The sequence below is a fragment of the Gossypium arboreum genome, chromosome 7 (genome assembly GCF_025698485.1).
Source record: "Gossypium arboreum isolate Shixiya-1 chromosome 7, ASM2569848v2, whole genome shotgun sequence".
In the NCBI taxonomy this organism is placed as follows: domain Eukaryota; kingdom Viridiplantae; phylum Streptophyta; class Magnoliopsida; order Malvales; family Malvaceae; genus Gossypium; species Gossypium arboreum.
In genome coordinates this window covers 73,914,259-73,938,250 of record NC_069076.1, presented here as the reverse complement: position 1 = coordinate 73,938,250, position 23,992 = coordinate 73,914,259, and the positions used below count along the sequence as shown (strand labels likewise).

Here is a 23,992-nt window from a genome sequence, read left to right as displayed (position 1 = left end):
GTTTCGCATGTTTCACTGTTTGACTAATCTGACCACTCTTCATTACGAATCAAATTTATCATTGTACAGAATTCAAAATATGTTCTTGTTTATTTCATTAGAAACTAGACTCAATAAGATTTAATTACATAATTTATTCAGCTTCTAATTCATCTGTCACAATTTATGGTGATTTTCCAAAGTCACGTTACTGCTGCTGTCCCAAGCAAATTTATTACCAAATCACTATTTCATACACCTATCTTGCATGCATGTTATTTAAACATGTATATCACCAATCAATCATCACATATCTATGATTTTTACTTAAGCATAATCTCCATTTCATCATTTTAAAGCACAACATGTTAGCCGATTTTTCCCTTTATCATCTAAGGCACATGCATGCTTATTTGTTTGGCTCAACTTCACCTATCTTCCATTTTTCATCAAAAGAACATGAAACAACAACCATTTCCTTCATTTTAATTCATGACTAAATGCTCACAACACAACTAAAAACCAAAATATGCTTCAAGAGTTAAGGTAGAATCAAGATAAACTCATGAACCTCAAAATAGAAGCAAGGTACCAAGAACTTACCTTCAATTTTCCTCCTCCTAATGACCGAATACTCAAGAGCTTTCTCCTCTCCTTTCTCTTCTCTAACTTTCAGCTATGATGAACAAAGATGGACAAAACTTTGTTCTTTTCACCCCTTTTTCTTTTAATAAAACTTCATATTTCATCTATTTAATTCTTTAATACAAAAGACATGAAATTCTTATCATGAAACATTTACCTAACCCATTATCATGAAACATTTACCTAACCCATTATCATAGAACATTTACCTAACCTATTATCAATTTGTATCAATTTGTACCATAAATTATGGATATCAAGTGCACATTTTGTCTACAACAACATGATGGCTGGCCACTTCATGTAAAATGGGAGGTTTGTCATGCAAATCCTCCTATTTTGCACTCCTATTTATTTGGCCACTTCAATTTAGCCTATAGCATTTTCAAACATTTTCACATAGGTCCTATTTCATAATTTCACTCCCTTTTTCTTATGAAACAAAAATTAACTAAAATTACCGGGTTCTATCTTAGGCTTGGGCCTTCTAGAGGCCCACTAACATAATTAAACCTATGCCAACATTCACAGAATTCTCAAAAATTGGGGCGTTACAGGGTGCGTGTTTTCCACGAAAGTTGATACCACCCCCACAATTGCAAAATTACAAGGCAATCATTTACTTCCTTTCGTCCCACTATGTAAAATTCTATATAGGAATATCAAAACTGCAGACTCCCAACCATATGTTTTATCCATTTAAAAATTAGATAACAGTTGAAAATACATGGTACGAACTTTGTTGCTAAACTTTTTTAACATCAACACACCTTCAATCAATTAAAGAATGTAAGCTTTAGCATGACTTTCAAATTCTCTAGCAATTACATGCTCTCAAGATGCATAAAGGTGATCGTCAACCATGTTAACTTTGCCTAAAGCCTATCAAAATCAAACATATAACAGTCACATGTTTAAATGGTGAGACAAAGACCTCGTCCAGGTCGAATTTAAAAATTCCCTTTACTAGGTGTCGTCTAGTGAAAGGCTCGTCAATGATGACACATCTTCTAGTGTTATTGTAGATTCTTTGCATGAGAGATGAAACGTATAGATCACGAGTCTCTATCGTTCAATCAAAATATAAATTAATGTTGACACAAAAATACAATTTTCAATTTGACTAACTTAATAAAAGTCAACATCTCAATAAAGGGACAACCATTATGGTATGCTTCAAAATTCAAATTTAGAAAATTTAGGTTTGTAGAATAATAAAGAATGTAAAGGGAGAAAGTTTTAGATTTTTTGTGAAAAATCGGCAAATATGATGAGGTATTTATAGGTTGTAGTGTTAGGGCCTTGTTAGGGTTTTTCATACATTTTTCCACCGAAACCTCGACATCCATGTGTCAAAATCCCTTGAAATTCTTGAGATATTCTCATATTCAAAAGGCCAGTTATAAATTAAGAAATACATGTTAAAAACTTTTACCAAAATCAATGGTATCGGGATTTGTTTAAATATTATCCACATCGGTTAAAAAATATATAAGTGGTTACAATTTGAAATTAAAAATTTTTAAATGGACTTGTAATCATTCATTAATCATTTCTCTAATTTCAAAGAATCTATAAAAATTTGGAGGCGCGAGACATTTAACTAAATTTATTATTGAGGACATTGGGTAATATCCCACATAACTGTAGCTTCAATATGGAATACTAATACCGAATTGGGTGTTGGAAAAATCTGTTTTAAATATTGAAAATAAGAACAACAAAATTTTAAAATTTTTCCTTAAAATTGATTTGTTGTGATGTTTGTCGAAACCTCTTTTTTTTTAAAGGGGAGGGTATTTTGAAAACGGGAGTCGTCGCCAACCTTTTAAAGTGTGATTGGATCACTTTATAAAACATTTTGGTCTACAAAATTATGAGAAAACGGGCCCGGGAGTCGGTTACGTACGAGGAAGGGTTAGCACCCTCGCAACGCCCAAAATTGCTACCAAATTGAATAGTTTTGTCTTAATGTCAAAAGCTTGAAAGAATTTAGAAATAAGATCTCTTTTAAAACAGTAATAATTTGAGTTAAAAATCAAGATTCCTTCGTTTCAAAAGAATATAAACATCACATCCAGCATGATTGGACATGATATTCTTAAACTTTTGTAACTGAAATCATATTATGATTTTCAAAACTTATTTAGAAGGATATTTTAGGCATTTAGACAAATAGGAAATCGCAACCCAGCATGTTAGGACACTATTTCCCGAATTCCTAAGTACCAAAAAAAAACATTGCCTTATTTTTAAATTCCTTTGGATTAAATGAAATATAAATTTTATGACAATGATGTATTAAACATATTACAAGGTATCGATACCAAATAATACAAACTATATAATACATACTTTAACAATTCATGCAAGTATAATATAGAAAATGATAAATAATGACATAAATTTCATAATATACATTATCATTTCATGTGAGTATAATCACAGAAAACAATGAACAATACAATATAGATTACATAATACACAATAATATTTCATGCAAAATATAGCATAATGAATATAACAATATAAATTACATAAAATATAACTTGAAATAACATAAATAATTAATTTAAACGACAAATAACATATAAATAACAAATAGTTGGTGAGATGGCATTAGCATGTTAAAATAATATTAACTAAATACAAAAATATAAAATAAATAACAAATCATGAACATAAAAGATCAAGAATAAAGAAGAAAACGAATAAAATAGATGAAGTATTTTTAAGAGGAAAAATATTTAAAACAATGTGTGAATGATAGAGGAGAATTTTTAGAGATAATTAATATGTATAATAAAATACATTACATAATATAATAGTTCAAGGTAAAAATATTGAATAGGAACAAAATTTATAGTAAATTTTAAAATATTAGATATTAAATATTTAATAACGATATATGTATTAATTATTAATAATTTACAAAATTTTATATGTAATTAATGAAGAATAAAATAATATATAATTTGTAGTAAAAATAATGTATAGAATAATATATATAGTACAATGTATAAAATAAATAAAATATATAATAAGAATATAGATAATATGATAAACAATGAAAATAATATATACTATTTTATACATATAGCTAATATTTATAAAAATAAATAATATATAGTACTTAAAATAAATTAAATATATATAAAAGGATTAAAATTAATTTAATTTAAAAATCTAGGGTTAATTATAAATAAATAGAAATTTGGACCTGATTGAAATACAAACTAAAATCTGAGGGACTCATTGGGCAATTAGCCCTAATCCCTAAAAACGACGTCGTTCTTCAGAATAGATTTTAATGGCCATTGGGACTAAATTGAAATAAAAATAAAAGTTATGGCCAATTTAAAAATAAAAATAAAATGAAATTATAAGTTTTAAAAATGCGAAAGGATCGATTGGGCAATTAGCCCTTTAAATAAAAACGCGCAGATCCTACCCGGGTCTCGGGTCAACACGCGGATCCTAAGCTTTGAATCGATGCCGTTTTGAGGCCTATCGTTTTAAACTAAAAAGACGTCGTTCATAAGAAGCTATATAAGCCAACTTTTGGCCTTAAAATCATTTTAAAACGCGATTTTAAAAAAAAAACAAAAAATCCTCTGAAAGAGGATTGAGGGCTGGCCCTCGGAGCTCCGTTGAGTCTCCGTCCACCGGTTCCCACACGCCTACGCGCCGCCCTCAACTCCGCCACATACGGCGACCGGAAGCTGGAAAGCTTCGTTTTCAACTCAAATCCATCGGTAAATCTTTTCCCCTTTTTAGTTTTCGATGTATGTATGTATTTATAAAAAGAAAAATAAATAATCACCTCTGTTTCTTCAATCGAATGTTGGTCTTTTTATTATATATGTGTGTATAAAAAAACCGTAGTTTACATCCTTTTGATTCGGGCTTTTATAGCCACTGTAAAAGAAAAGAAAAATATTTTACAATCTTTGATTTTATTTCCTGCCATATTTGCATTGGTCTCTGTTGTTTCTTCTTTCCTTTTTTGCAGGTACCAGCGAAGAATCCGGCGGTGAATGCGCTGGCGTTGATTCGTGCACCGATTACGGCGTGATATGGCGCTGAAGTCACGATGTCGATAGAGGCGTCGATGAAGGTCACTGGAACGACGCAAAAAGGGTGTGACAATTAGCGTGCCTGCGGCGCGAATTCTAGAACCTTCCTTTAGCGTTTGAGGCGCCTAGGGTTTCAAAAACCCTAGGTCTTCCATCCTCTGTTTGTAATTTAGGCCTCCTTGGGCCGTGCCCATTGTGGGTTGGGTGTAACCGGGAATTGGGTAGTTTAGGTATTTGGGCTACAAGTGTAATGGGCCACTGGCTTAATCTGTAAATGGAGTGTAAAGGACTTTTTATTATTTTTTTTATTTATTTCTTTTCTTTTTTTTTGGGCCGGGCAAATTTGTGTTATTACAAAACCTATTACTTGAATTATACCTATGTTTTCAAATTAGGCAGACTCCATCGATCCCGACTTTCTACCACTCGATCTTCTTCACTAATCTCAACATTGATTTGTTAGAGTATAGGCTCTATTCGAAAATCGATCTTCTTCACTAATCTCAACATTGATTTGTTAGAGCATAGGCTCTATTCGGAAATCAATGAAAACTTTAGTGCAACTTTCAAGACTAGAAACCAAAGATAGACTCTATCATAAGATAGAATTTATTTTGGAGAATAACTTAACTATATTTTAACAAAATATCGATGTAGAGAAGTGTGTATTGGACTTAGCCCGTAATCTATATTTATAAAGATAATAACAAGAGTCTCCACAAAATAAGGTATAACTAAATAATAATATTTTAATAGCAAACACAACTCCGACAAGGAGTGTATATGTAAGGGGCAACGACACACTATCTTTAGGACTAGGGTTTGTCGCCCCTTGCTTCTAAACCAAGCCTAGATAAGCCTCGTCATTTATCAAGTCAATTATATGTATTATTTGATCTTTAAACCAACTCATGAATTATTTAACCCAATAAATGTATTCCTTATGCCCAAAAATATAATTTATTGAGTTAATTAATTAAATTAATTAAATTACTTTCTCAACCTGATTCTAATTATGTTAAACTCATGACAACTTTATCATACTAGAATCTATGAGTAAATCAATTTAAATCAATTTAATTTACTTGTTCTCATGAAACTATCATGACTTGATTAATTTAAAATTCAATTCAAACTTAAATTATTTAACTACAAATTAATTAATTAATAATTCAAAATTTTAATTTAATTATCAAGTCATCTCTTGTTCATAGTGAGAAAACGAATGCACTGCGGATAGTGATATATGCTGTCTGTTTTTCTAGTTCATCATTTCACATTTTCATATCATTTATTAATGTAAAATATCAAGGTTGTATCGAGCTAAGAGAGAGACTGATTAGACATATATAATTAAGCCTTAAATAATTTGTCATTAAGTTTCGATATTCGTCTATTAATTAAAACTTTAATTAGTTATGGAGCCATTCCAGTAAAGTATGATGACTTAGATCTCCCCATTATATATCATTACGAAAGCTTCTACATCAAATGCTCGTCCAATGACCTTATCATATATGTGTTACTCTTAAGGGACACCATTAACCTTTTTGGGATAAAATTCATTCTCCCAATATAATCCTATTTTATTGCATAGTAACTATTACATCTTCCATCATGAAAAGTAGGGGTGTGCAAAAAAATACCGAACCTAAAAAATCGAAATGAACCAAATTGGAAAACCTGATTTTTTCAATTTATTTTTTTTAGTTGAATCGATTTTTATGTTCTATTTAATTAGATTACTTGACCGATTTTCAATTTTTCCATTTTAAATCAAATAAACAGATTAAGGCCATAAGCCCGTAAGTGATTTATACACTCAAATCTAAATTTAAACCTTAAACCCAAATACACATTAAAACTTAATATTCTTAAAGCACAAAACCATTAAACCCAATACCCATTAATATTTAAAACTCAACTTGACAATGTATCTTTTTTATTATATTCATTTTATTATTGTTATTTAATATATATATATAAGCTAATGCTAGCAAAAGTAAGGGTATGTTGGTCGTCGAGAAAATAGTAAATTAAATAAAGAAGAAAATTATGTGAAAAATTTTAAAGAAAAAAATTATAAGTACATCAATTAGAATTTATTTCAACTCAAAAATAATATTAAAAACCAAAATGAACTGAAAATTTTTCTTCGATTTCTTCATTTTTTTCCTAGATCGGTTTAATTTATTCGACTTAGGAGGTTAATTTGATTTATTTGATTTTCAATATAAAAAAACCGAACCGATCGAACTGATTGAATCCACAACTCTAATGAAAAGTCAATTACTAATAAATAGTAATTAAAGCATTCGTCTTAAGACAAATGACCCATAGTCACGTTACTTTTCATCTTCTATCTAATGTCAATAAGAGGATATCATTTATTCTTTATTGAGCTATGAATTTCACTATTGTAAAAAATTTTATGTCATGCAGAAATTGTATATCCAACGTACCATCTTTTGACTCTATTAACAATTAAATTCAAACGATCAATATATCAAAGCATACGAGTCATGCACACATAGTTTGTCACTTACTCAAGATTAAGGTAAGCCATACTATGAACATCACAAGTGAATAAATTCATAAATGCATGTAGGGTTTATTCTACTTGGGTCATGTCCAATGTACTATTAATCTAGACAATCACACTTATGTATCTATCTTTTAGGAGTCATCTGCTTTGATACCCAAGACAAGGTATCTCCCCAATTGGACTTGATAGACAATATAATAGTCTTTTAGTTGCCTTGCTCAATTTTGATTAGACTACAGGCTGGTTTAGATTATCTAGTAATACAAGTCGTCTTCTCAAATTATGATCTAACCTCATAATGCAACTTAATATTAGTTAAACCTTAGATAATCAATTAATTAGCTAATATTGCTTTAATTTTGCTTTGCATGGAATAACCATTTGAAGACATTTATACAAAAGATATTAATAATAATGATGAAATTTATTAAACCAATTTGATCGAGAAATTATAAGGACATAAAGTACATGGATGATGTCATTACACTAATGGCACTAGGCCCTCAACATTAGGAACAGCAATACCAAATTGAAACTAACCAAGCTCATTAGGTTAACGCAAACGAATAACTATTGAATGATAACATGTAATAGAAAAACCAATAAGTGCAAATATAATAGATAAATAAGAGAATACACCAAATTTATCTGGTTTAGCAAATTTCTTATGTCTTCAGGCACCAACACTAGGTGATAATTTCACTAACACCTAAAATTTTACAAACTAATATAAACCTTAATCAAAAGATTTCTCAAAATATACCTGAAGTATACTAATGAGAGTGAAAGAAAAATTGTTGGGACGATACTAAGTGAAGGCTCAAAGCCTTCATATATAAGGTGAGGCAACAACCAATTTATCCCAATTAACATAGGATTAAATGAGCCAACACTAACAAACCTCCACCTTTGGCAAGTTCATCAATCCTACTCAACTTCTAATGTCTTACACTCTTCAACTTTGATGAAGTCATCTTCAACAATACCTTCAAATATGCTCATGAGCACTATACACCTGAAGGTTTTCAAACTTGTGGGATATTTATCAAGTTCAAATAGTGATTTTTCAACACCTTGGTCATCAAATCTATAATATTTTTAGTTTTTTCAATCTTTTGAAGTAGAATCTTTCCTTCGTCAATGATTTCCAATACAAAGTGATAGCTCCCATCAATATGCTTAGTTCTTGAATAGTAAACTTGGTTTTTTTCTAAACGAATAGCACTATGACTGTCACAATAAAGGATAATGTGACTGTGAACAATTTCCACGTCTTTCAAAAACCCATTAAGCCAAACAACCTCTTTAATAGCTTTTGAAACTACCGTATACTTTACCTCTATAGTTAATAAAGCTACTGTAAAATGTAAAGTAGATTTCAAACTTACCGGGTCTCTAGCAAGAGTGAATAGATACTTGTAGTAGATAGACATTTATACAAATCACTAGTAAAATCAAAATCAACATATCCAACTAAACACTGACCAAGCATCTTATGTTGCTCAAAGATTAAACTAATATCTATATTTTTCTTAAGATACCGTAGAATCCATTTCAAAACTTTTCAATTTCCTTTACCAGGATTATGCATATGCCTACTCACAACACCAACCACTTGTGAAATGTTCAGCCAAGTATATACCGTCACATATATCAGGCTCTCAGCTATATTAGCATATAAAACCTTTTCCATTCATTGTCATTCTTCATTACCCTTAGGAGATAATTGTAACATCCCGAAATGGGGCCTAGTCAGAATAGTGGTTTCGGGACCATAAATCCGACATCAAAAATATTTATTTTATGATTATTATGAGGCCTAGAATATGAGTATATGTATGTGTTAAAGCTTCATGAAGAAATTTTGAGTATAAAATGTCCAATTGGAAATTAGGGACTAAATTGAATAAATTGCAAAACTTGGTTTCTAGAAGCAATTTGTATGAAATTGCTTTATATTATAATTTTGAAGGTCATGGAGAGAAATTTTCCCAAATTCTAAATTTTTGGACAAAAATAGGCTTGTGTGAAAGAAATTTTAAAGAAATGGCATAAGGGCATTTGGTCATTTGTCATTTTAATGAATTAAAATGGGAAAAATGGACCAAAATCAGCTCATTTTCTCCTTCATCCAGCCGAATTTCAAGGGTCACCATAGCTAGGGTTTTCAATCTTTTCAAGCTAAAAAGTAAGTGCTCCCAAGCCCCGTTTTTCATGCTCTTCGTATTTTTGAAATCCCGGTAGCTTGCTCTCTCCATTTCTACCCATATTTCATGCTAGGGTTCATGTTTAAAAATTTACCCATGCATGATTTAATTGTATTTTGATGGATTATGGAGGAATATGAAAGATTAATGTGTGGTAAACATCTTTTCCTAGTTGATTTTCATGAGAAACCCTTATAGGGACCATTTTGCGAAAGATGTACACGTATGGTAGAAATAAGAAAATAAAGGAAAATTTGGGCTACCATAAGAGATAAAAAGGTTCGGCTAGGCTTGAGTAAGGTAGAATTTCATACATTTCATTATACGAGCCTAAGGACTAAACTGTAAAAATGTGAAAGGTTAGGGGCAAAATGGTCATTTGGACTGAGGATAGATATTAAACTCAAAATATATAATGCGGGGTATTAATGAGGTAATTTTGCTATTATAGACCCCGAGGAACAAATTCCGAAGGTCGATCGTGGTAAACGCAAGATTTCGGAATAACCGAAACATATCTCTGAAATGGATATCAGCTAAGTTCGAATAACTCGAAGTAAACCTATAATATGCATAATTATATGATTTATGAATGCATGATATTTGCATTTATCGATGGCATGGAAATGTATGAAATGCACCTTTGGTAACGACTTCATGACAACTATCTCGGTTGAGGTTAAAAAGTGGATTCGATGGAGAAACCATGTTTTACATGTGAATTGAGATCCTGCATGTGTTGCAGTATGGATTTAGCCCGGACGGGTAATCTGTGATCTCAAGTATGAAAAGGAATTTAGCCCGGACGGGTGTTCCTTGAATGATCAAGCCTCCCAGAGAATATTTGTGCATTATGGATTTAGCCCGGACGAGTAATCCCATTTGGGCCTGAATTTAGCCTGGACTGGTATTTCAAATCCGAGCTCATTAAGGGTGTTTGTCGCTATAAGGGATTTAGCCTGGACTGGTAATCCCGGCATCACCCTACTAGTTCACGATATAGGGAATTTAGCCTGGTTTGGTAATTCTGCCATGAAATGTGAGGTTCACAGGAGTGCATATATGTAAAATGATCATTCGTAAGAATTGGCGGATAATGGGTAATCCATCGAGATTTCCTAGAAACTCAACAAGATTAACATAGGATATATATATACATATATATATGTGAATGAAATGTTGAATGATGAGCTCGTCTATATAAATTACATGATGCTTAGTTAAATGACTAACTCATTGATTGAGTGCATGTGATAGGAAATCATGTCATAATGGATGATGTTATGAATTAAGTATGGATGTATGCTAATTACTCGGTAAGTTTACTTTTCAGTTATTCGAGCTTACCAAGCATGAAAATGCTTACCCCCTCTCATTTCTCTGTTTTACAGAGCTCGAGGATTCATAAGGATTGGAAGATGGTTAGAGAGTCAACACACTATCAACTAGTCAAGCTTTGGTATAAAGACACTTCTATTTTGTTAATGGCATGTATAGGGCTTTGAATATTTTTTCATATGTGTCATTGAGTTGCCAAATGAAGGCATGTAAAGATGTATTCATCTTTTTGTATAAGGCCATGGAAATTGGCAGATTTGGAAGTAGGATATAATCTGTCTTTATATGTATGTTTAGGCTCTTATACAATGGGTTGCTACAGTTGGAATGAGTTCAGAAACAAGCCAAATTTTGAATGTGTTACAACAACATAAGCATCCGTAAACACTAAATGGGAAATAACCTATCACGTATGAAACCAATGATATGAGGTTTCATTACAATGAATTTTATTAAAATTATTTACAAGTGTAAATTTATGTTTTCTCTCAAACTTAGAAATTTCTAAGCATAAGAGGTAGAAAGGGATGACTTTAGACTTGGAAAATAGCCTATTAGAGTCCACATAGTTGAACACACGGGCGTGTGTCTAGGCTGTGTGTGACACACGGTTCGTTCCCATGGGCGTGTGGTATGGCCGTGTGTCCCCTGCACCTTAAATTTTAAGTCAAATTAGCACACGGGTAGGACACACGAGCGTGTGATACCTTTCTCACATATTGTTTTTAAGTTAAATAAAGTTTTTCTCTCTTTTTGTCTTTATGTATCTTCATGTTGAGAATTTTCTTAGCCTCACCTAAACCCTTCATCTCAAACTCTTGATTCAGCTAAGCCTTCAACTCATCTATTTCTCTTTGAATTTTTGAAGCAATCAGCATATCATCAGCATAAAAAAGATAAATAAAATGTCCATCTTGTAACTTTCGTAACCACTGCTCAAAAGATCATAGAATCTCTATTAAAACTTTATTTACTGATAAGTTACTAACATTTCGTCTATACACGACCCTCATGTAGGGTCTTCCACTCCAAACATATTGTTCTTACATCTTTTGCACATCCCTACTCTTTATTGTCATAACATGCAGAGCTATCAAACTTACCAGGAGGTTGAATTATCCACTAATTTACAAAACTTTAGCTTTAGCTTATCAAAGAAAAATAATAGAACATTTAGAATGAAAAGAAGTAACCAAAATGCAATCAGAAGAGAAAAAAAAACCATCTAAATGTACCCTTTTCACCATATATATACTCTCAATCCCTTATAGTGGATTTTGACAAGTGGCAATATTAACTGAATTTGTCCCCCGATTTTCCTACAAAATTTGGGGAAAATAAAAGGGAAATTCGGCTAGTTTGATAAGAAGAGAGTCAAATCAATCTGATTAACCCAAACTAATCCTGTTACAAGAACCAAATGAACAATGCTCATACAAACCAAACGTACTTTATCTTAGTGATGACTCTCTTATAGCATGATCTTAAGGACAATTAATTCTTCCTACAGTTTTTCCATGCATTTAATAGACTCTTTGTTTTTCAGCCAAAAACTCTGATGCATAATATTTCTTCATTTGAAGATATCCTAGAGCAACTTCTTAGATACTGACAACGTGTGGATACTTTCATACTAGAATACGCCACTACTCGATCTCGCTAACGAATCAGCCGGGTGGTGGATCATATTACTATAATGCGCCAAAAATAGTTAATGTGTATAAATTATTCTCTCAAATTTAGATCCGTCGAATTTAGAGTGTGACACATGGGTAATCTCCAATAGTGAAAATTTATTTTTTGATGTTGAAAATCAAACAAGTTATAACTATAGAGCATACTAATTTTGAGGCTTTGATAAAGCTTTGGTACCAATTGTTAGGGACAACAAATAATATTACACACGATTGTAGCTTCAATGAAACACCAATACCGAGTTGGGAACATCAATACCAAATTAAAACTACCCAAGCACAGTGGATTAGCCCGAAAAATAACTATTGAATATCAAAATGTGACAGAAAAATCAATAAATGAAAATAAAATAAATAAAGGAGACAACACACCAAATTTACGAGGTTCAATAAATAGCCTACATCCTTGAGCACCAACATTAGATAATAACTTCACTAATACCAAAAAGTTTACTAACTAATGGAAACCTTAATTAAAAAATTTCCCAAAATATACTTAAGATGTGTTTGGGTAAGGAATTTATAAGAGGGGTTTCAATTGTATCAAGGTTTTAAAATTCTAAAAATGAATTTGTTTGTTTGGGTAAATATATTGGAGAATTTCAAATTTTGTAAATAACTTCAAGAGGAATTTTATTAACTCAATTTTTTTTTTCAAATTCCACCTAAAGAGGTGGTTTTCATAATTCTTCATAATTCTTCATAATTTTATTTGATTTAAATCACATGTTCCGGCTATAAGATAAAAACTTATACTTCAAAAATCATTTTCTTTAATTCCAATATTTTTAAAATTTTAATAAAACTATATATAGTTTTTTTAAATATAAAAATATCCATATTGAAATTTTTATATTGTTTATTTTTAATATAATTATTATCCTTCTATAATTATTTTTAAATTTTAAATTTTCAATAACCTAATTTTTCTTAAATTAATTATTTGTCCAAAAATATTTAGAAATTCTAGTATTTTCAATTGATTAATTTTAAAATATTAGTACTTTAAATTTTTAAAACTTTAAAATGTATATTAATGAGAGAAAATTGTTGGGATTGATACAAAGTGAAGGCCTTCTTACATATATAATGTGAGGCGGCAACCAATTTATCCCAAATGAAGTGGGATTTTATGTGCCAACATCACACTCTTATTATTTAGGATGAGTTTAGATGAATGGTACGTTTATCTATAATTAAATAAAAAAAAGGGTGACGATAAGATTAAGGGTGAGTTTGGATGGACGGTGTTTTTACCTACAGTTAGTGTAAAAACAGCGGTGGTAGTAAAATTAGATACTGTAGTGATACTGTAATGTGAGACAAAAAGTAAGCTAAACGTACCGCACCGCACCATACCGCTACCCCAAACCTACCCTAAATATTACAATGATATTTTAATATGAGACAAAAAATAAATTAAATACATCACATTCAATCATCTATCCAAATCCACCCTTATAAATAGTATCCGTTTAAAAAATATTTTATGTTGTGAATTATTCAAGTAAAAAAGAAAAAGAAAAACCTACGCGGTTAGTTACTAAATCAAAAGATTTCTTTGATCATGAACCCCACCACTGTTTCCTCGATTAAAAGTAAAGCATTGATTGGGACATGCTAACGCAATTTTAAGCGAACCCATGTGGGGCGAGTGCGATTGTTGTGGATGCCTTTTTAAAGCCTAAGTGTGAACATGATGCCATTCCCAATGGAATTTCATATTTGTAAATTGGTTAAATTTTGCCATAAGTCCCTGTACGTTTTGAATAGGAATTTAGGTCCTTCACTTTTATTTCATGAAATTTAATCCTTTACTTTTCAGATTTTAAATTTTAGATCTAACTATTAATTTTTTTATTAAATTTAAGTTAATTACAAAGTCATTTTTTAATTCCATGACTACCAAGTGAATATATTTTTTATTTCAAAAATATCACAATAACAAATTCAACAAAAAAAAGTTTAACACTGGTAACAGTTGGACTTAACTTTTAAAATCTAAAAAGTAAAGAGACTAAATTCTATGAAATAGAAGTATAGGGACTAAATTCCTAATTTTTAATGTATAAGTACTTATGGTATATTTTAACCTTGTAAATTTAGTGAACCCAACTTGCACGGTGAACTCAAAATATCAGGAAAAGAAAGGTTAAAATCTTTTGTCAATCCCCATAGTTTTGATAAAATTTAAGATTTAGTCATTATATTTAAAAAGTTAAAAATTAAATCCTCTTACTTTTTTTATTTAAAAATCCTAGTCCAGTAATTACTACCTATAGTATTTTTTATAAAAATTACTGTAATTTCACATTTTCTAGCAGTATGAAAATGTCATAATATAAAGTATAATCTCATTATAATCTCCTTTTAAATTATCTAAAATTCTAGACAAAATTACCCTTTGTTTTTATTATGTTAATTAATATTTAAAAAAAACTATAACCCAAAATATTTCTTTTCTACCAATTGAGGTTTATGCAAGCAAAGGAGACCTGGAATGAGTTTAAAGCTAATGCAATTCCCTTTAATTTGGTGTTGGCTGTTTTATTTTTTATTTTACTATTTTTATGGTTTTTATAATAAGTTGTTTACAATCATAAAAAATAATAATAATAAAGAAAGTGAGCTTGTAAATGATAAAAATCTATAACAATGATAATATAATAAATTTGTTTTTAAATAAACTTATATTTTATTAAGTAGATATCTCAAGTTCATATTCTAACTAAATAAATCAAACAATGTAATCTTATTTTACTTAATATTTTTACATTCTCGTAATTCTATTATGAAATTTAATTTAAGATTTGATGAACTAAATGCTTCATTAAAGTATAGACTAAAACTCAAATTTTGTAAAAGTACAAAGAAAAATAAAACACGTGCTTGGACTTTATTAGGGGTGTGGGGGCTCCATATGTTACTTCAGGTTTGTTTTCCTACAAAAGAAGAAAAGAAAATACGCTCTTGTTGTACCTTAAAATAATGCACTTCGCTGTCTTATTCTAATTGTTTGTTTGTGTTTCATGTTCTCCTTCCAATAATAGCCAAATAGATGGATTAAACACAAGTTGATTAAGTAATTTATCCTAAAGAAAGAAAGTTATCATGTGTTAACATGCATCTTAAATTATAATCATCCAATCTGCTTGCATTGGGATTCTTCTCTGTTTTAAATTAAAAGTCAATTAGCTTTCTTAATTACCAATAAAGCTATCAGATTCAATTAACCTGCTTGCAGAATTTCGAACCAAAGTGTTCCAGCTAATGGTATTTACATAAAGACAATGTTCGGTTGATGATTATGGGGAAAATAATAATAGTGAGAATCCCTTGGTATGAACATAATCCTGCCGTTTTTAAAATCCATACTTATATCTCTTCTAATTTCTCTCTTTTTTTTTTTTTTTTTTTTCCTTTCAGCCAATTTGAAAATTTTCTGGTCTTCCAAACAAGAATTTTTCAAAATTCGTTTAACGACGACCCAATATTTTCCTTTTTCTCTCCATCTACTTTGTTTTGTTTTTATGTTCCGCATATAATAAATTACGTTGATTTCATTATATGTTGTTTAAATAATCATTTATGTTATTTTTGTAATTAAATAATTTATAACTTATAAGTTTTACCCGTAAAAATGTTTTAAATTTTAAACTAATTTGTATTTTATGCTAATGTGAATTTGATGAGAGTAGTTTGTTAAATAAAAATAAAATAATATTTTTGAAAGTAAAATATAATAATATTTTAAAATTTCTTGAAAGTACTTATGTACATAACACTTGATCACTCTTTTGAAAATTTTGATTACTCTTTTAAATCTTATGCTGATGTCAAAAATATATAGTATTTCTATTGCATCAACAAAAATTAATATAAAAGTTTTAAATTCAAAATAAGTTTACTTTAATTTTAAAATAAAAGGCTTTTATGGGTCAAAATAATAGGATAGAGGTTTATTTAACTATAAAGATGGCTTAAAGGCTTTTTAATTAAAGTGTAGTAGTTTAAGGCTTTTTTATAGTATATTAACCTATTAAAATTAAAATAAATAAAATACTCTAATAATAAAAAATTCAAATTAGAATTAAAGTTGTATAATCTTTAAAAGATAATGATTAATTAATAATAACGGTTAATGGCTTAATATATAATTTGGTACTTGAGTTTGATATATATATTTTTAATGTGGTACATGTGGTTTTTTTTCAATGTGGGACCTATATTTGACAAAAATTATACATTTCGGTACTTGAAGGCAAAAATGTTAACTTTTTAGTATTTAATTGGGGTTTTAGAGTCAATTTGATGAAAATTCATAATTAGCTAATAATATTAGTAATTAACTTTTTATCAAATCTACCTAAACGCTAATTAAATCATATCCATCATACTATATTTGACAAAGTAAATGAAAAATTAAACAAATTCACAATTAAGCTTAAATTTATTGTATAAATAAAATCATGAAAATTCAAACCTAATAATATTAGCAATTAACTTTCATTAAATCAACCTTAAGCCCGAATTAAACACTAAAAGTTAACATTGTTACCTTTGGGTATCAAAACATATAACTTTTGTTAAATACAAATATCGGATTGGACCAAAAATAATACGATATCACATTAGAAAAAATTCTCAAACTCATATATCAATGATATGTTAAGCCATAGTTAATTAATATTTACTGCTATTTTTGGTAAAAGTATTAATTTTTACGCATGTTTTAGCACATAAGTTAGCAATAAACTAATTTAATTGGTAAAATTTAGACACTCCAGTAACTTATTTTTAAGAAAGAAAAAACTTCACAAAATTATTACTTACCTCTCTAATTCCAAAATTTAATTTACACTAAATATTTTTATTTCATATCTAATTATTATAAATAATTTTTTATCATATTATTACACTACAAACCAATAATTACTAATATTTTGGCGAGTGTGGAAGTTGGATATAAATACGTTTTTCCTTTTCCGAAAACAACATATCCATTCATAGCATATGTATTCAACAATTAATTAATGTAACTATGCAAGAGGAGAATGACGCAACGAATTGACGTCAGCTGTCTCCATCTAAACTCAATATAATGTGAAATTTAGTAAGCAACAACGCGGAAAAAGATTTGAAGATTCCTTCTGGTTTGCTCCTAAATTCCTAATAATTTTCCCTTCTCTTTTCTTTCATTCATCTCTGACTTTCCACCGCTCTTCCTCTCTAGAACTTCTCTCTTTTTCACTTCATCTTTAAACGTTTTTCTTTTTAAATTTTTTATTCAGTTTGAATCGGTCATCAACTCGGCCTTCTCTCTCTTCTCTACACACTATAATACCCCATCCCCTCCCCTATTTCGTCACTATCCTCCATCCCCTCTTCTCTTTCCACTATCCTCATCCTTTCCGGATTTCTTCTCCTTTGCATGCATACCTATACCATCCACACTCACCTTTTCCCTGGGTCTGCGTTCGGGTTTTCTTTTTTTTATTTCTGACTGCCATTTGGCTATCTTAACTTCTTCTATGCGGTCTTTATATATACAGTATTTTGTTTTAAGTTAATGAAAACTTAGGCAAAACTTGTCACCGTTGAGAGGGGATTGTTTATCAGATATTTGGGTGTGCAATATTTGTGTTTTATAATGGAAAAAACGATGGATTGGGAGCAAAACACTCTTTTGAATGAGCTAACACAGGGAAGAGACTTTACTAATATGCTAAGGAAGCACCTCCATCCATCTTCATCCCCCGAAACACGCCAAGTCTTGCTTGACAAAATACTCTGCTCCTATGACAAAGCTCTTTCGTTGCTGAATTGTAGTGGTTACATGGTTGAGACGAAACCCAGGGTTAGCACTTTGGGATCCCCTGAAAGTGACGCCTCTGATAAAAAGGATATGTTTAAAAAGAGGTAAAATGCAGGACTTATGCCTTTCTTTTTTCGCCGCTTTTGTTAAATAGTGGGTAAGCTCCGAACTTCACTTATTAACCGTTGGTTCCTGTTTACAGGAAAACATCTTCAGGGTGGAGTGAGCAAATAAGGGTTTGCTCCGCGACGTCATTAGAGGGGCCTCTTGATGATGGATATTGCTGGCGAAAATATGGGCAGAAAGATATTCTTGGATCCAATTTTCCAAGGTGAGAAAATGTTCTATTACTGTTACTATTCGGTCCAAGGACAAGGAAACAGTATAAACGTCATACTGGTTCTACTCCTACTCCTGTTTTCACTGTCTCGATTTTCCTTCATATTATAACATAGCTTGTAAACAAATATTGAACTTGCACGCCCAATTTTAGGGGATATTATCGATGCACTCATCGTTACTCGCAAGGCTGCTTAGCCGGTAAGCAAATTCAAAGATCAGACGAGGACCCAACAATCTTCGAGGTGAAATATCGTGGAAGACATACCTGTAACCAAGTCTCTCACTTGGTTGCTACGCCCAAAGAGAAAGGCAATCATTATCGGGAAAAGCAGCAAGTTGAAGAGAAACAAAAGCAATCCGAGGAAATGTTGTTGAGTTTTGAAACAGAGCTTAAGGTTAATACAGAGGACTTGGACAAAAGAGAGAACATATTTCCTTCATTTTCTTTCCCCATTGAGTCAGAGGAAGTTCAAAATGGGTTATTGCGTAATTCCCTAATGAAAAACATATCTCCGGCATTTGTGTCACCAGCTACATCTGAATCCAACTATTTTTCAGTGTCAGCGTTCCAAATGGGCAGCTTTGATTTCAGCCAAAATGTGCAGACTTCGGAATCTGAACTTACAGAAATAATCTCTGCACCAGCTTCAGTTACTAATTCACCCATTGTCGACCTCGATATTTCATCACTCGAGAAGCTGGAGTTCGATCAAAGCTTCCCATTTGATAATCCTGAGTTCTTCACTAATTTTTTACAGTAAGCTCTCAGTCTGCATTGGAAAATAGATTGTCAAGTGTCAATGTTTTGGGTGTGACCAGACTTCAATATCAGTCGATTAGGAAGCTCAATTCTTGGAAATATTTTGTTTTCCCTTCATTTGCTTTGAGCTATTCATTTTTACTTTTTAGCTTTGAGAGTGTTTTTGTACCGATTCAAATCGAAAAAAGAATTGTAATCTCTTATGTAAAAATTTGGTCAAATTCTGCTATTAGTCCTTGTACTTTAAGTGAGTTGTGGATTTAGTACATGTAATTTAATTTGATAAATTTTAATCTTTTTACTATTTAGTCAAATTTAATTCTTAATACTTTTCAAGGACCAAAAATTAGCAATTAAATCTATTTGGTTAAATTCTACTGCTAGTCATGTATTATGCGTAAAATTATAGATTTAGTTCGTGTTCTCCAATTTGATCATTCTTAATCACTATTTTTTTAATTTCAATTTTAATGCAAATGATAATTGCTAAATATATTAATTAATTTTTTGTGAGTAATATATGAAAATAATACTTTAATATGTTTGCCGCATTAAAATTTAAAAATAATAAAATTTAAGTTAATAAATTTAATAGCTATCGATCAGATTAAAATTATAAAATTATAAAAATAATACAAAATTAAAAATGATGAAATCAAAATACAAAAATTAAATTTATAACTTAGATGACCAACAGCAGAATTTAACCTAAAATTTTCTTGTGTAGGGCACAGTTAATGATGTCTTCTAATATCATTTTGAAGTCACATTTGTAGTAAAAATTTTCTTCTTTTTAAATCTGAAGAACAACAAAGCTTATTTAGCGGATGATTTAGATTGTTTCTTGATACTTTTTATTACGGGCTCCCTGCATCAAATACAAAACTTTTTATTTACTAATTTATATACTACACCTGATATGAATATATTTATTAACGAGGAATTCGTGTTAAATTAAGGGCGAAGTCAAAATAATTTTTAAGGATGAATAAAATTTTAATTTTTTATAGTCTATATCTTTATAATTTTTAAAAGATTAAATTAAATTTTATGATTTTAGGAGAGTCAAAATATAATTTTATTTTTACTAATTTAAAATTTTAAAAAATTTGAAAGGGCCTAAATAATAATTTTCCATTTTAAGGGGTCGACCCTACCAGCACCTAAATTCTCCTCTGGTTAAATTTAAGTGTTTTTATATTTTTAAATATTTTTATATGTTTAATATTTTAACAATTTAATTATTGAATTATTAAAATATTTATACTTGTTATGTATGTAAGTTTTAAATCAATTTAATATTTCTATCATATCGATTTAAAGTATTGTTTACACTAAAATATATTTAACGTTAAATTTTTACATAAAATAAATAATTTAAAATTTTAATTTATGTTAAACTTGACATGCATCATCTATATGATTAGAGCATGAAATATGATGATTGTATTGTTAAAATATTAAATGTATAAAAATTATGGAATAATGTAAAACCATTTAAGTTTTACACGTGAATCTCTCTTTTATTAAAATTGTATAAAATTTATTGAAACTATTATAAATGTTACCAATTTATACAGTAATTAAAAACTTAGGTGTCGATCGAATCTTAATTCAGTTGCTAACAACATTGTTACCAATACAATAGTTTGTGGGTTCGAACACGCATGCACATTTGTCTTCCTTATTTAAGGGTTGTGGAGATATTATGACTAATTTTAGGCATTGTATAAAAAAAATCACATGGCAAGGCCCCCGCCCCCTTAAAATGAGAAATTTCTTTTTTAGCCATTATATAATTTATAAATTTTAAATTAGTAATAATAAATTGCACTTTAACCCCAATAATGATAAAATTTTGATTTAATTCTTGAAAAATTATTAAAATATAAGCTATTTGTTTCTATTTTTACTTAAATATCTTTACGCACCTACACAACTAGGGGCGGAGTCAAGGGGTTGGTAGGGGCCCGACCTCCCTAAAATAGAAAATTTCTTTTTTAGCCTTTTTATAATTTATAAAAGTTTGTATTAGCAATAATAAAATTACATTTTGACCCCCAAAATAAAAAAATTTTGATTTAATCTTTTAAAATTTATTAAAATATAGGCTATTCTTTTTATTTTTACTTGATATCTTTACACATCCAGGCAAAGTAAGGACAGAGCTATGGGACTAGCAAGGCCCCAACCCCAAAAATGGGAAAACATGTAATCCTTTTAAAATTTATAAAATTTTATAATAATAGTAAAATTACATTTTGACATCAAAATGATAAAAATTGATTTAATCTTTAAAAACTATTAAAATATAGGCTTTTAAAATAGTAAAATTATATTTTACTACCATAAAATATATAACTTAATTTCATTCCTCTAAAATTTTTTTAGCTTTGTCCTTACACGCAAGTGATAAAAAATTATATCTTACTTTGTAATTTAAATAAACATGCATATAATATTTTTAAATTATGGGAAAATACTTGATACACTACCAATAAATTTTTAGATTCTACAAATAAAGTTAAGAGATTGAAAAATATCTTACAGAAATATAATAAAATATTTAAAAAAGAAACACATGATAATTTTATTGATAGCTTGTGGAATAAAAAAGTATAATATTTGTGTAGCAAATATAAACACTAAAATTATTGATAGCTTTTTATGTGAAGAGTTGTTTTAAACGTGGCTAGTAGTTATTTCAAAGGAAGTAATTTTATTTTTATTTTAAATTAAATTGCTACTATTCTTTTAATATAGTACTAGTATTATCTCTCCCCTGCGCGGGTTTTTCCAGGTTTTATTTATAAATTTTATTTAATAATATTAAAATGAATTATAATTACTTAATTTTTGTTAATTATAAAAATAAAATTACTACTTATTTAGAATTGGACATGGATTTTAAACTAACGAGCAAGAATCATTTTAAATATATTATTTAAAATAAATAATAAAATTTTGATCAATTGCAAATACTTAACATTTTTAATTAATTTATTTTAATCATATAAAAGTTTATTGTGGAATATTTTTTCACTGCATCAAATAATAAACTCTTAATTAAAGATGGAACTCAATTCCAAGATTGAGATTTTGGCGTCCTACTTCTTCAATTCCTTAACGTTTGATTTGAGTAAAATTTGCTAATGAAGATGACATTAGAGATTTAATAAACAATGATCCTTTTGCAGGGACAATTGAAGTTACGATAGAATTTATAGAATATAACTTCTTATATCAATTAAAAATCAACTCAAATCTCATTAAATTATTACTTTTTATATAAAATATTTAGAACAAACACAATCATTGAAATATTGAAGGAAAAACAACATCGGTTTCGAAATAGACAAAAAAAAAATTACAAATCCCTTCAAGTTTGGGAATTTTTTTGTTTTATCGTCATCCTCTATTGTTTTATTTTAAGGGAATTTTTGATAAACAGAGTTCTGAATTTTTTTAGTTGATTTGAGCATAAATGAATGATTGGGTAGTCAAACCTTCTAATTATAATGTTTAGTGAATGGAAGTTTATAAGAGTTTGTTGAGCTAAAATCTCCAAAATAAAAAACGAAAGGATGGACAGCTTTTTTCACAGCTAATTGAGAATAAGATATGTGAAATGATATATATGAGCATACTTGCTCAAATATTACTCCTTTTACCATATGCTTGCTAAAAAATTACTCATTTTGCCACATGCATTTATTTTTTGAATATTTATATCCTCTCAATTTATTTTCAATTTACTTATGTAAAATTATTTCTTATGCAACTTTACATTAATTAAAATATACTACTTGACAAATTTATTCAGAGTGTGGCATAATTATCACTAATTTACATACTAAGAACATGACAATTAATTATTACTAAGAATATAGTTTACAATTATATTGATACATTATTAATATTTATCAATTTCCACAAGGTTAATATTTGCAAATAAGAAACTTAAGAAAATTGTTTATTTAAATTTTAAAAATATTTACTAATTAATTTCCATAATGGATGTTTTAATTCTTTGGTAATAGCGTTTTATTTTAATAATTTCACCCAATAAAGACTAAAATATTATATAAATAAATAAATACTTAACAATAAAATATGACATGCTCTTATTTGTCATTTTACACATATCGGCTTTAGCTACAACTAAGTTTTACCAAACACTTTTAAATAAACAGTTAATAGAATTAGTTGGTAAAATCAATTAATAGAATTAATTAGTCAAACCAACCATTACAATCAGCAATCAGCTATCAACCAATTGTCAAACAGGACCTAATTTTTTTTAGTTATAATAATTTTCAGGATATTTAATAAAGGTCCTTTCTATTATTTTAAATAATTTTTTTAACAAAAAGTGGCATATGACACCGTACAGTTGGACCACATGTCCTGATAAGGTACCAAATTGATAGAAAGATAAAAAGTTTAAGTAATAAAATAAACATTGTCAACGTGAATGAACTATATTAGAATATATGATAAAATACATAGACCTGATCATGGACAGGGCTGGCCAGACTTGTAACACCCCGTACCCGAGACCGTTTCCGGAGTCGAACACGAGGTGTTAACG

The 23,992-nt window shown here is 29.2% G+C and overlaps 1 protein-coding gene and 1 long non-coding RNA gene across 2 annotated transcripts; both read left to right on the top strand.

The window, feature by feature from the left end:
* The first annotated feature begins 4,210 nt into the window (after positions 1 to 4,210).
* Positions 4,211 to 5,091, top strand: LOC108459920 (uncharacterized). Its single transcript, XR_001867434.2, has 2 exons — positions 4,211 to 4,379; positions 4,637 to 5,091. It is a non-coding gene; the product is annotated as an uncharacterized LOC108459920 (long non-coding RNA).
* A 12,493-nt stretch (positions 5,092 to 17,584) lies between these two features.
* On the top strand, positions 17,585 to 19,715 carry LOC108459469 (probable WRKY transcription factor 46). Its single transcript, XM_017758842.2, has 3 exons — positions 17,585 to 18,403; positions 18,502 to 18,630; positions 18,793 to 19,715. Exons 1-3 carry the CDS (start codon positions 18,135 to 18,137, stop codon positions 19,400 to 19,402), a joined length of 1,008 nt encoding a protein of 335 aa, XP_017614331.1. The 5' UTR covers positions 17,585 to 18,134; the 3' UTR covers positions 19,403 to 19,715.
* The last annotated feature ends 4,277 nt before the right edge of the window (positions 19,716 to 23,992 follow it).

What these genes read in the sequence shown, in the direction of transcription:
- LOC108459469 (XM_017758842.2), top strand. Translation starts at nt 18,135, where the DNA reads ATGGAAAAAACGATGGATTGGGAGCAAAACACTCTTTTGAATGAGCTA. An exon ending in AAGGATATGTTTAAAAAGAG is followed by an intron (nt 18,404 to 18,501) that starts GTAAAATGCAGG and finishes TCCTGTTTACAG; the next exon opens with GAAAACATCTTCAGGGTGGA. An exon ending in CTTGGATCCAATTTTCCAAG is followed by an intron (nt 18,631 to 18,792) that starts GTGAGAAAATGT and finishes GCCCAATTTTAG; the next exon opens with GGGATATTATCGATGCACTC.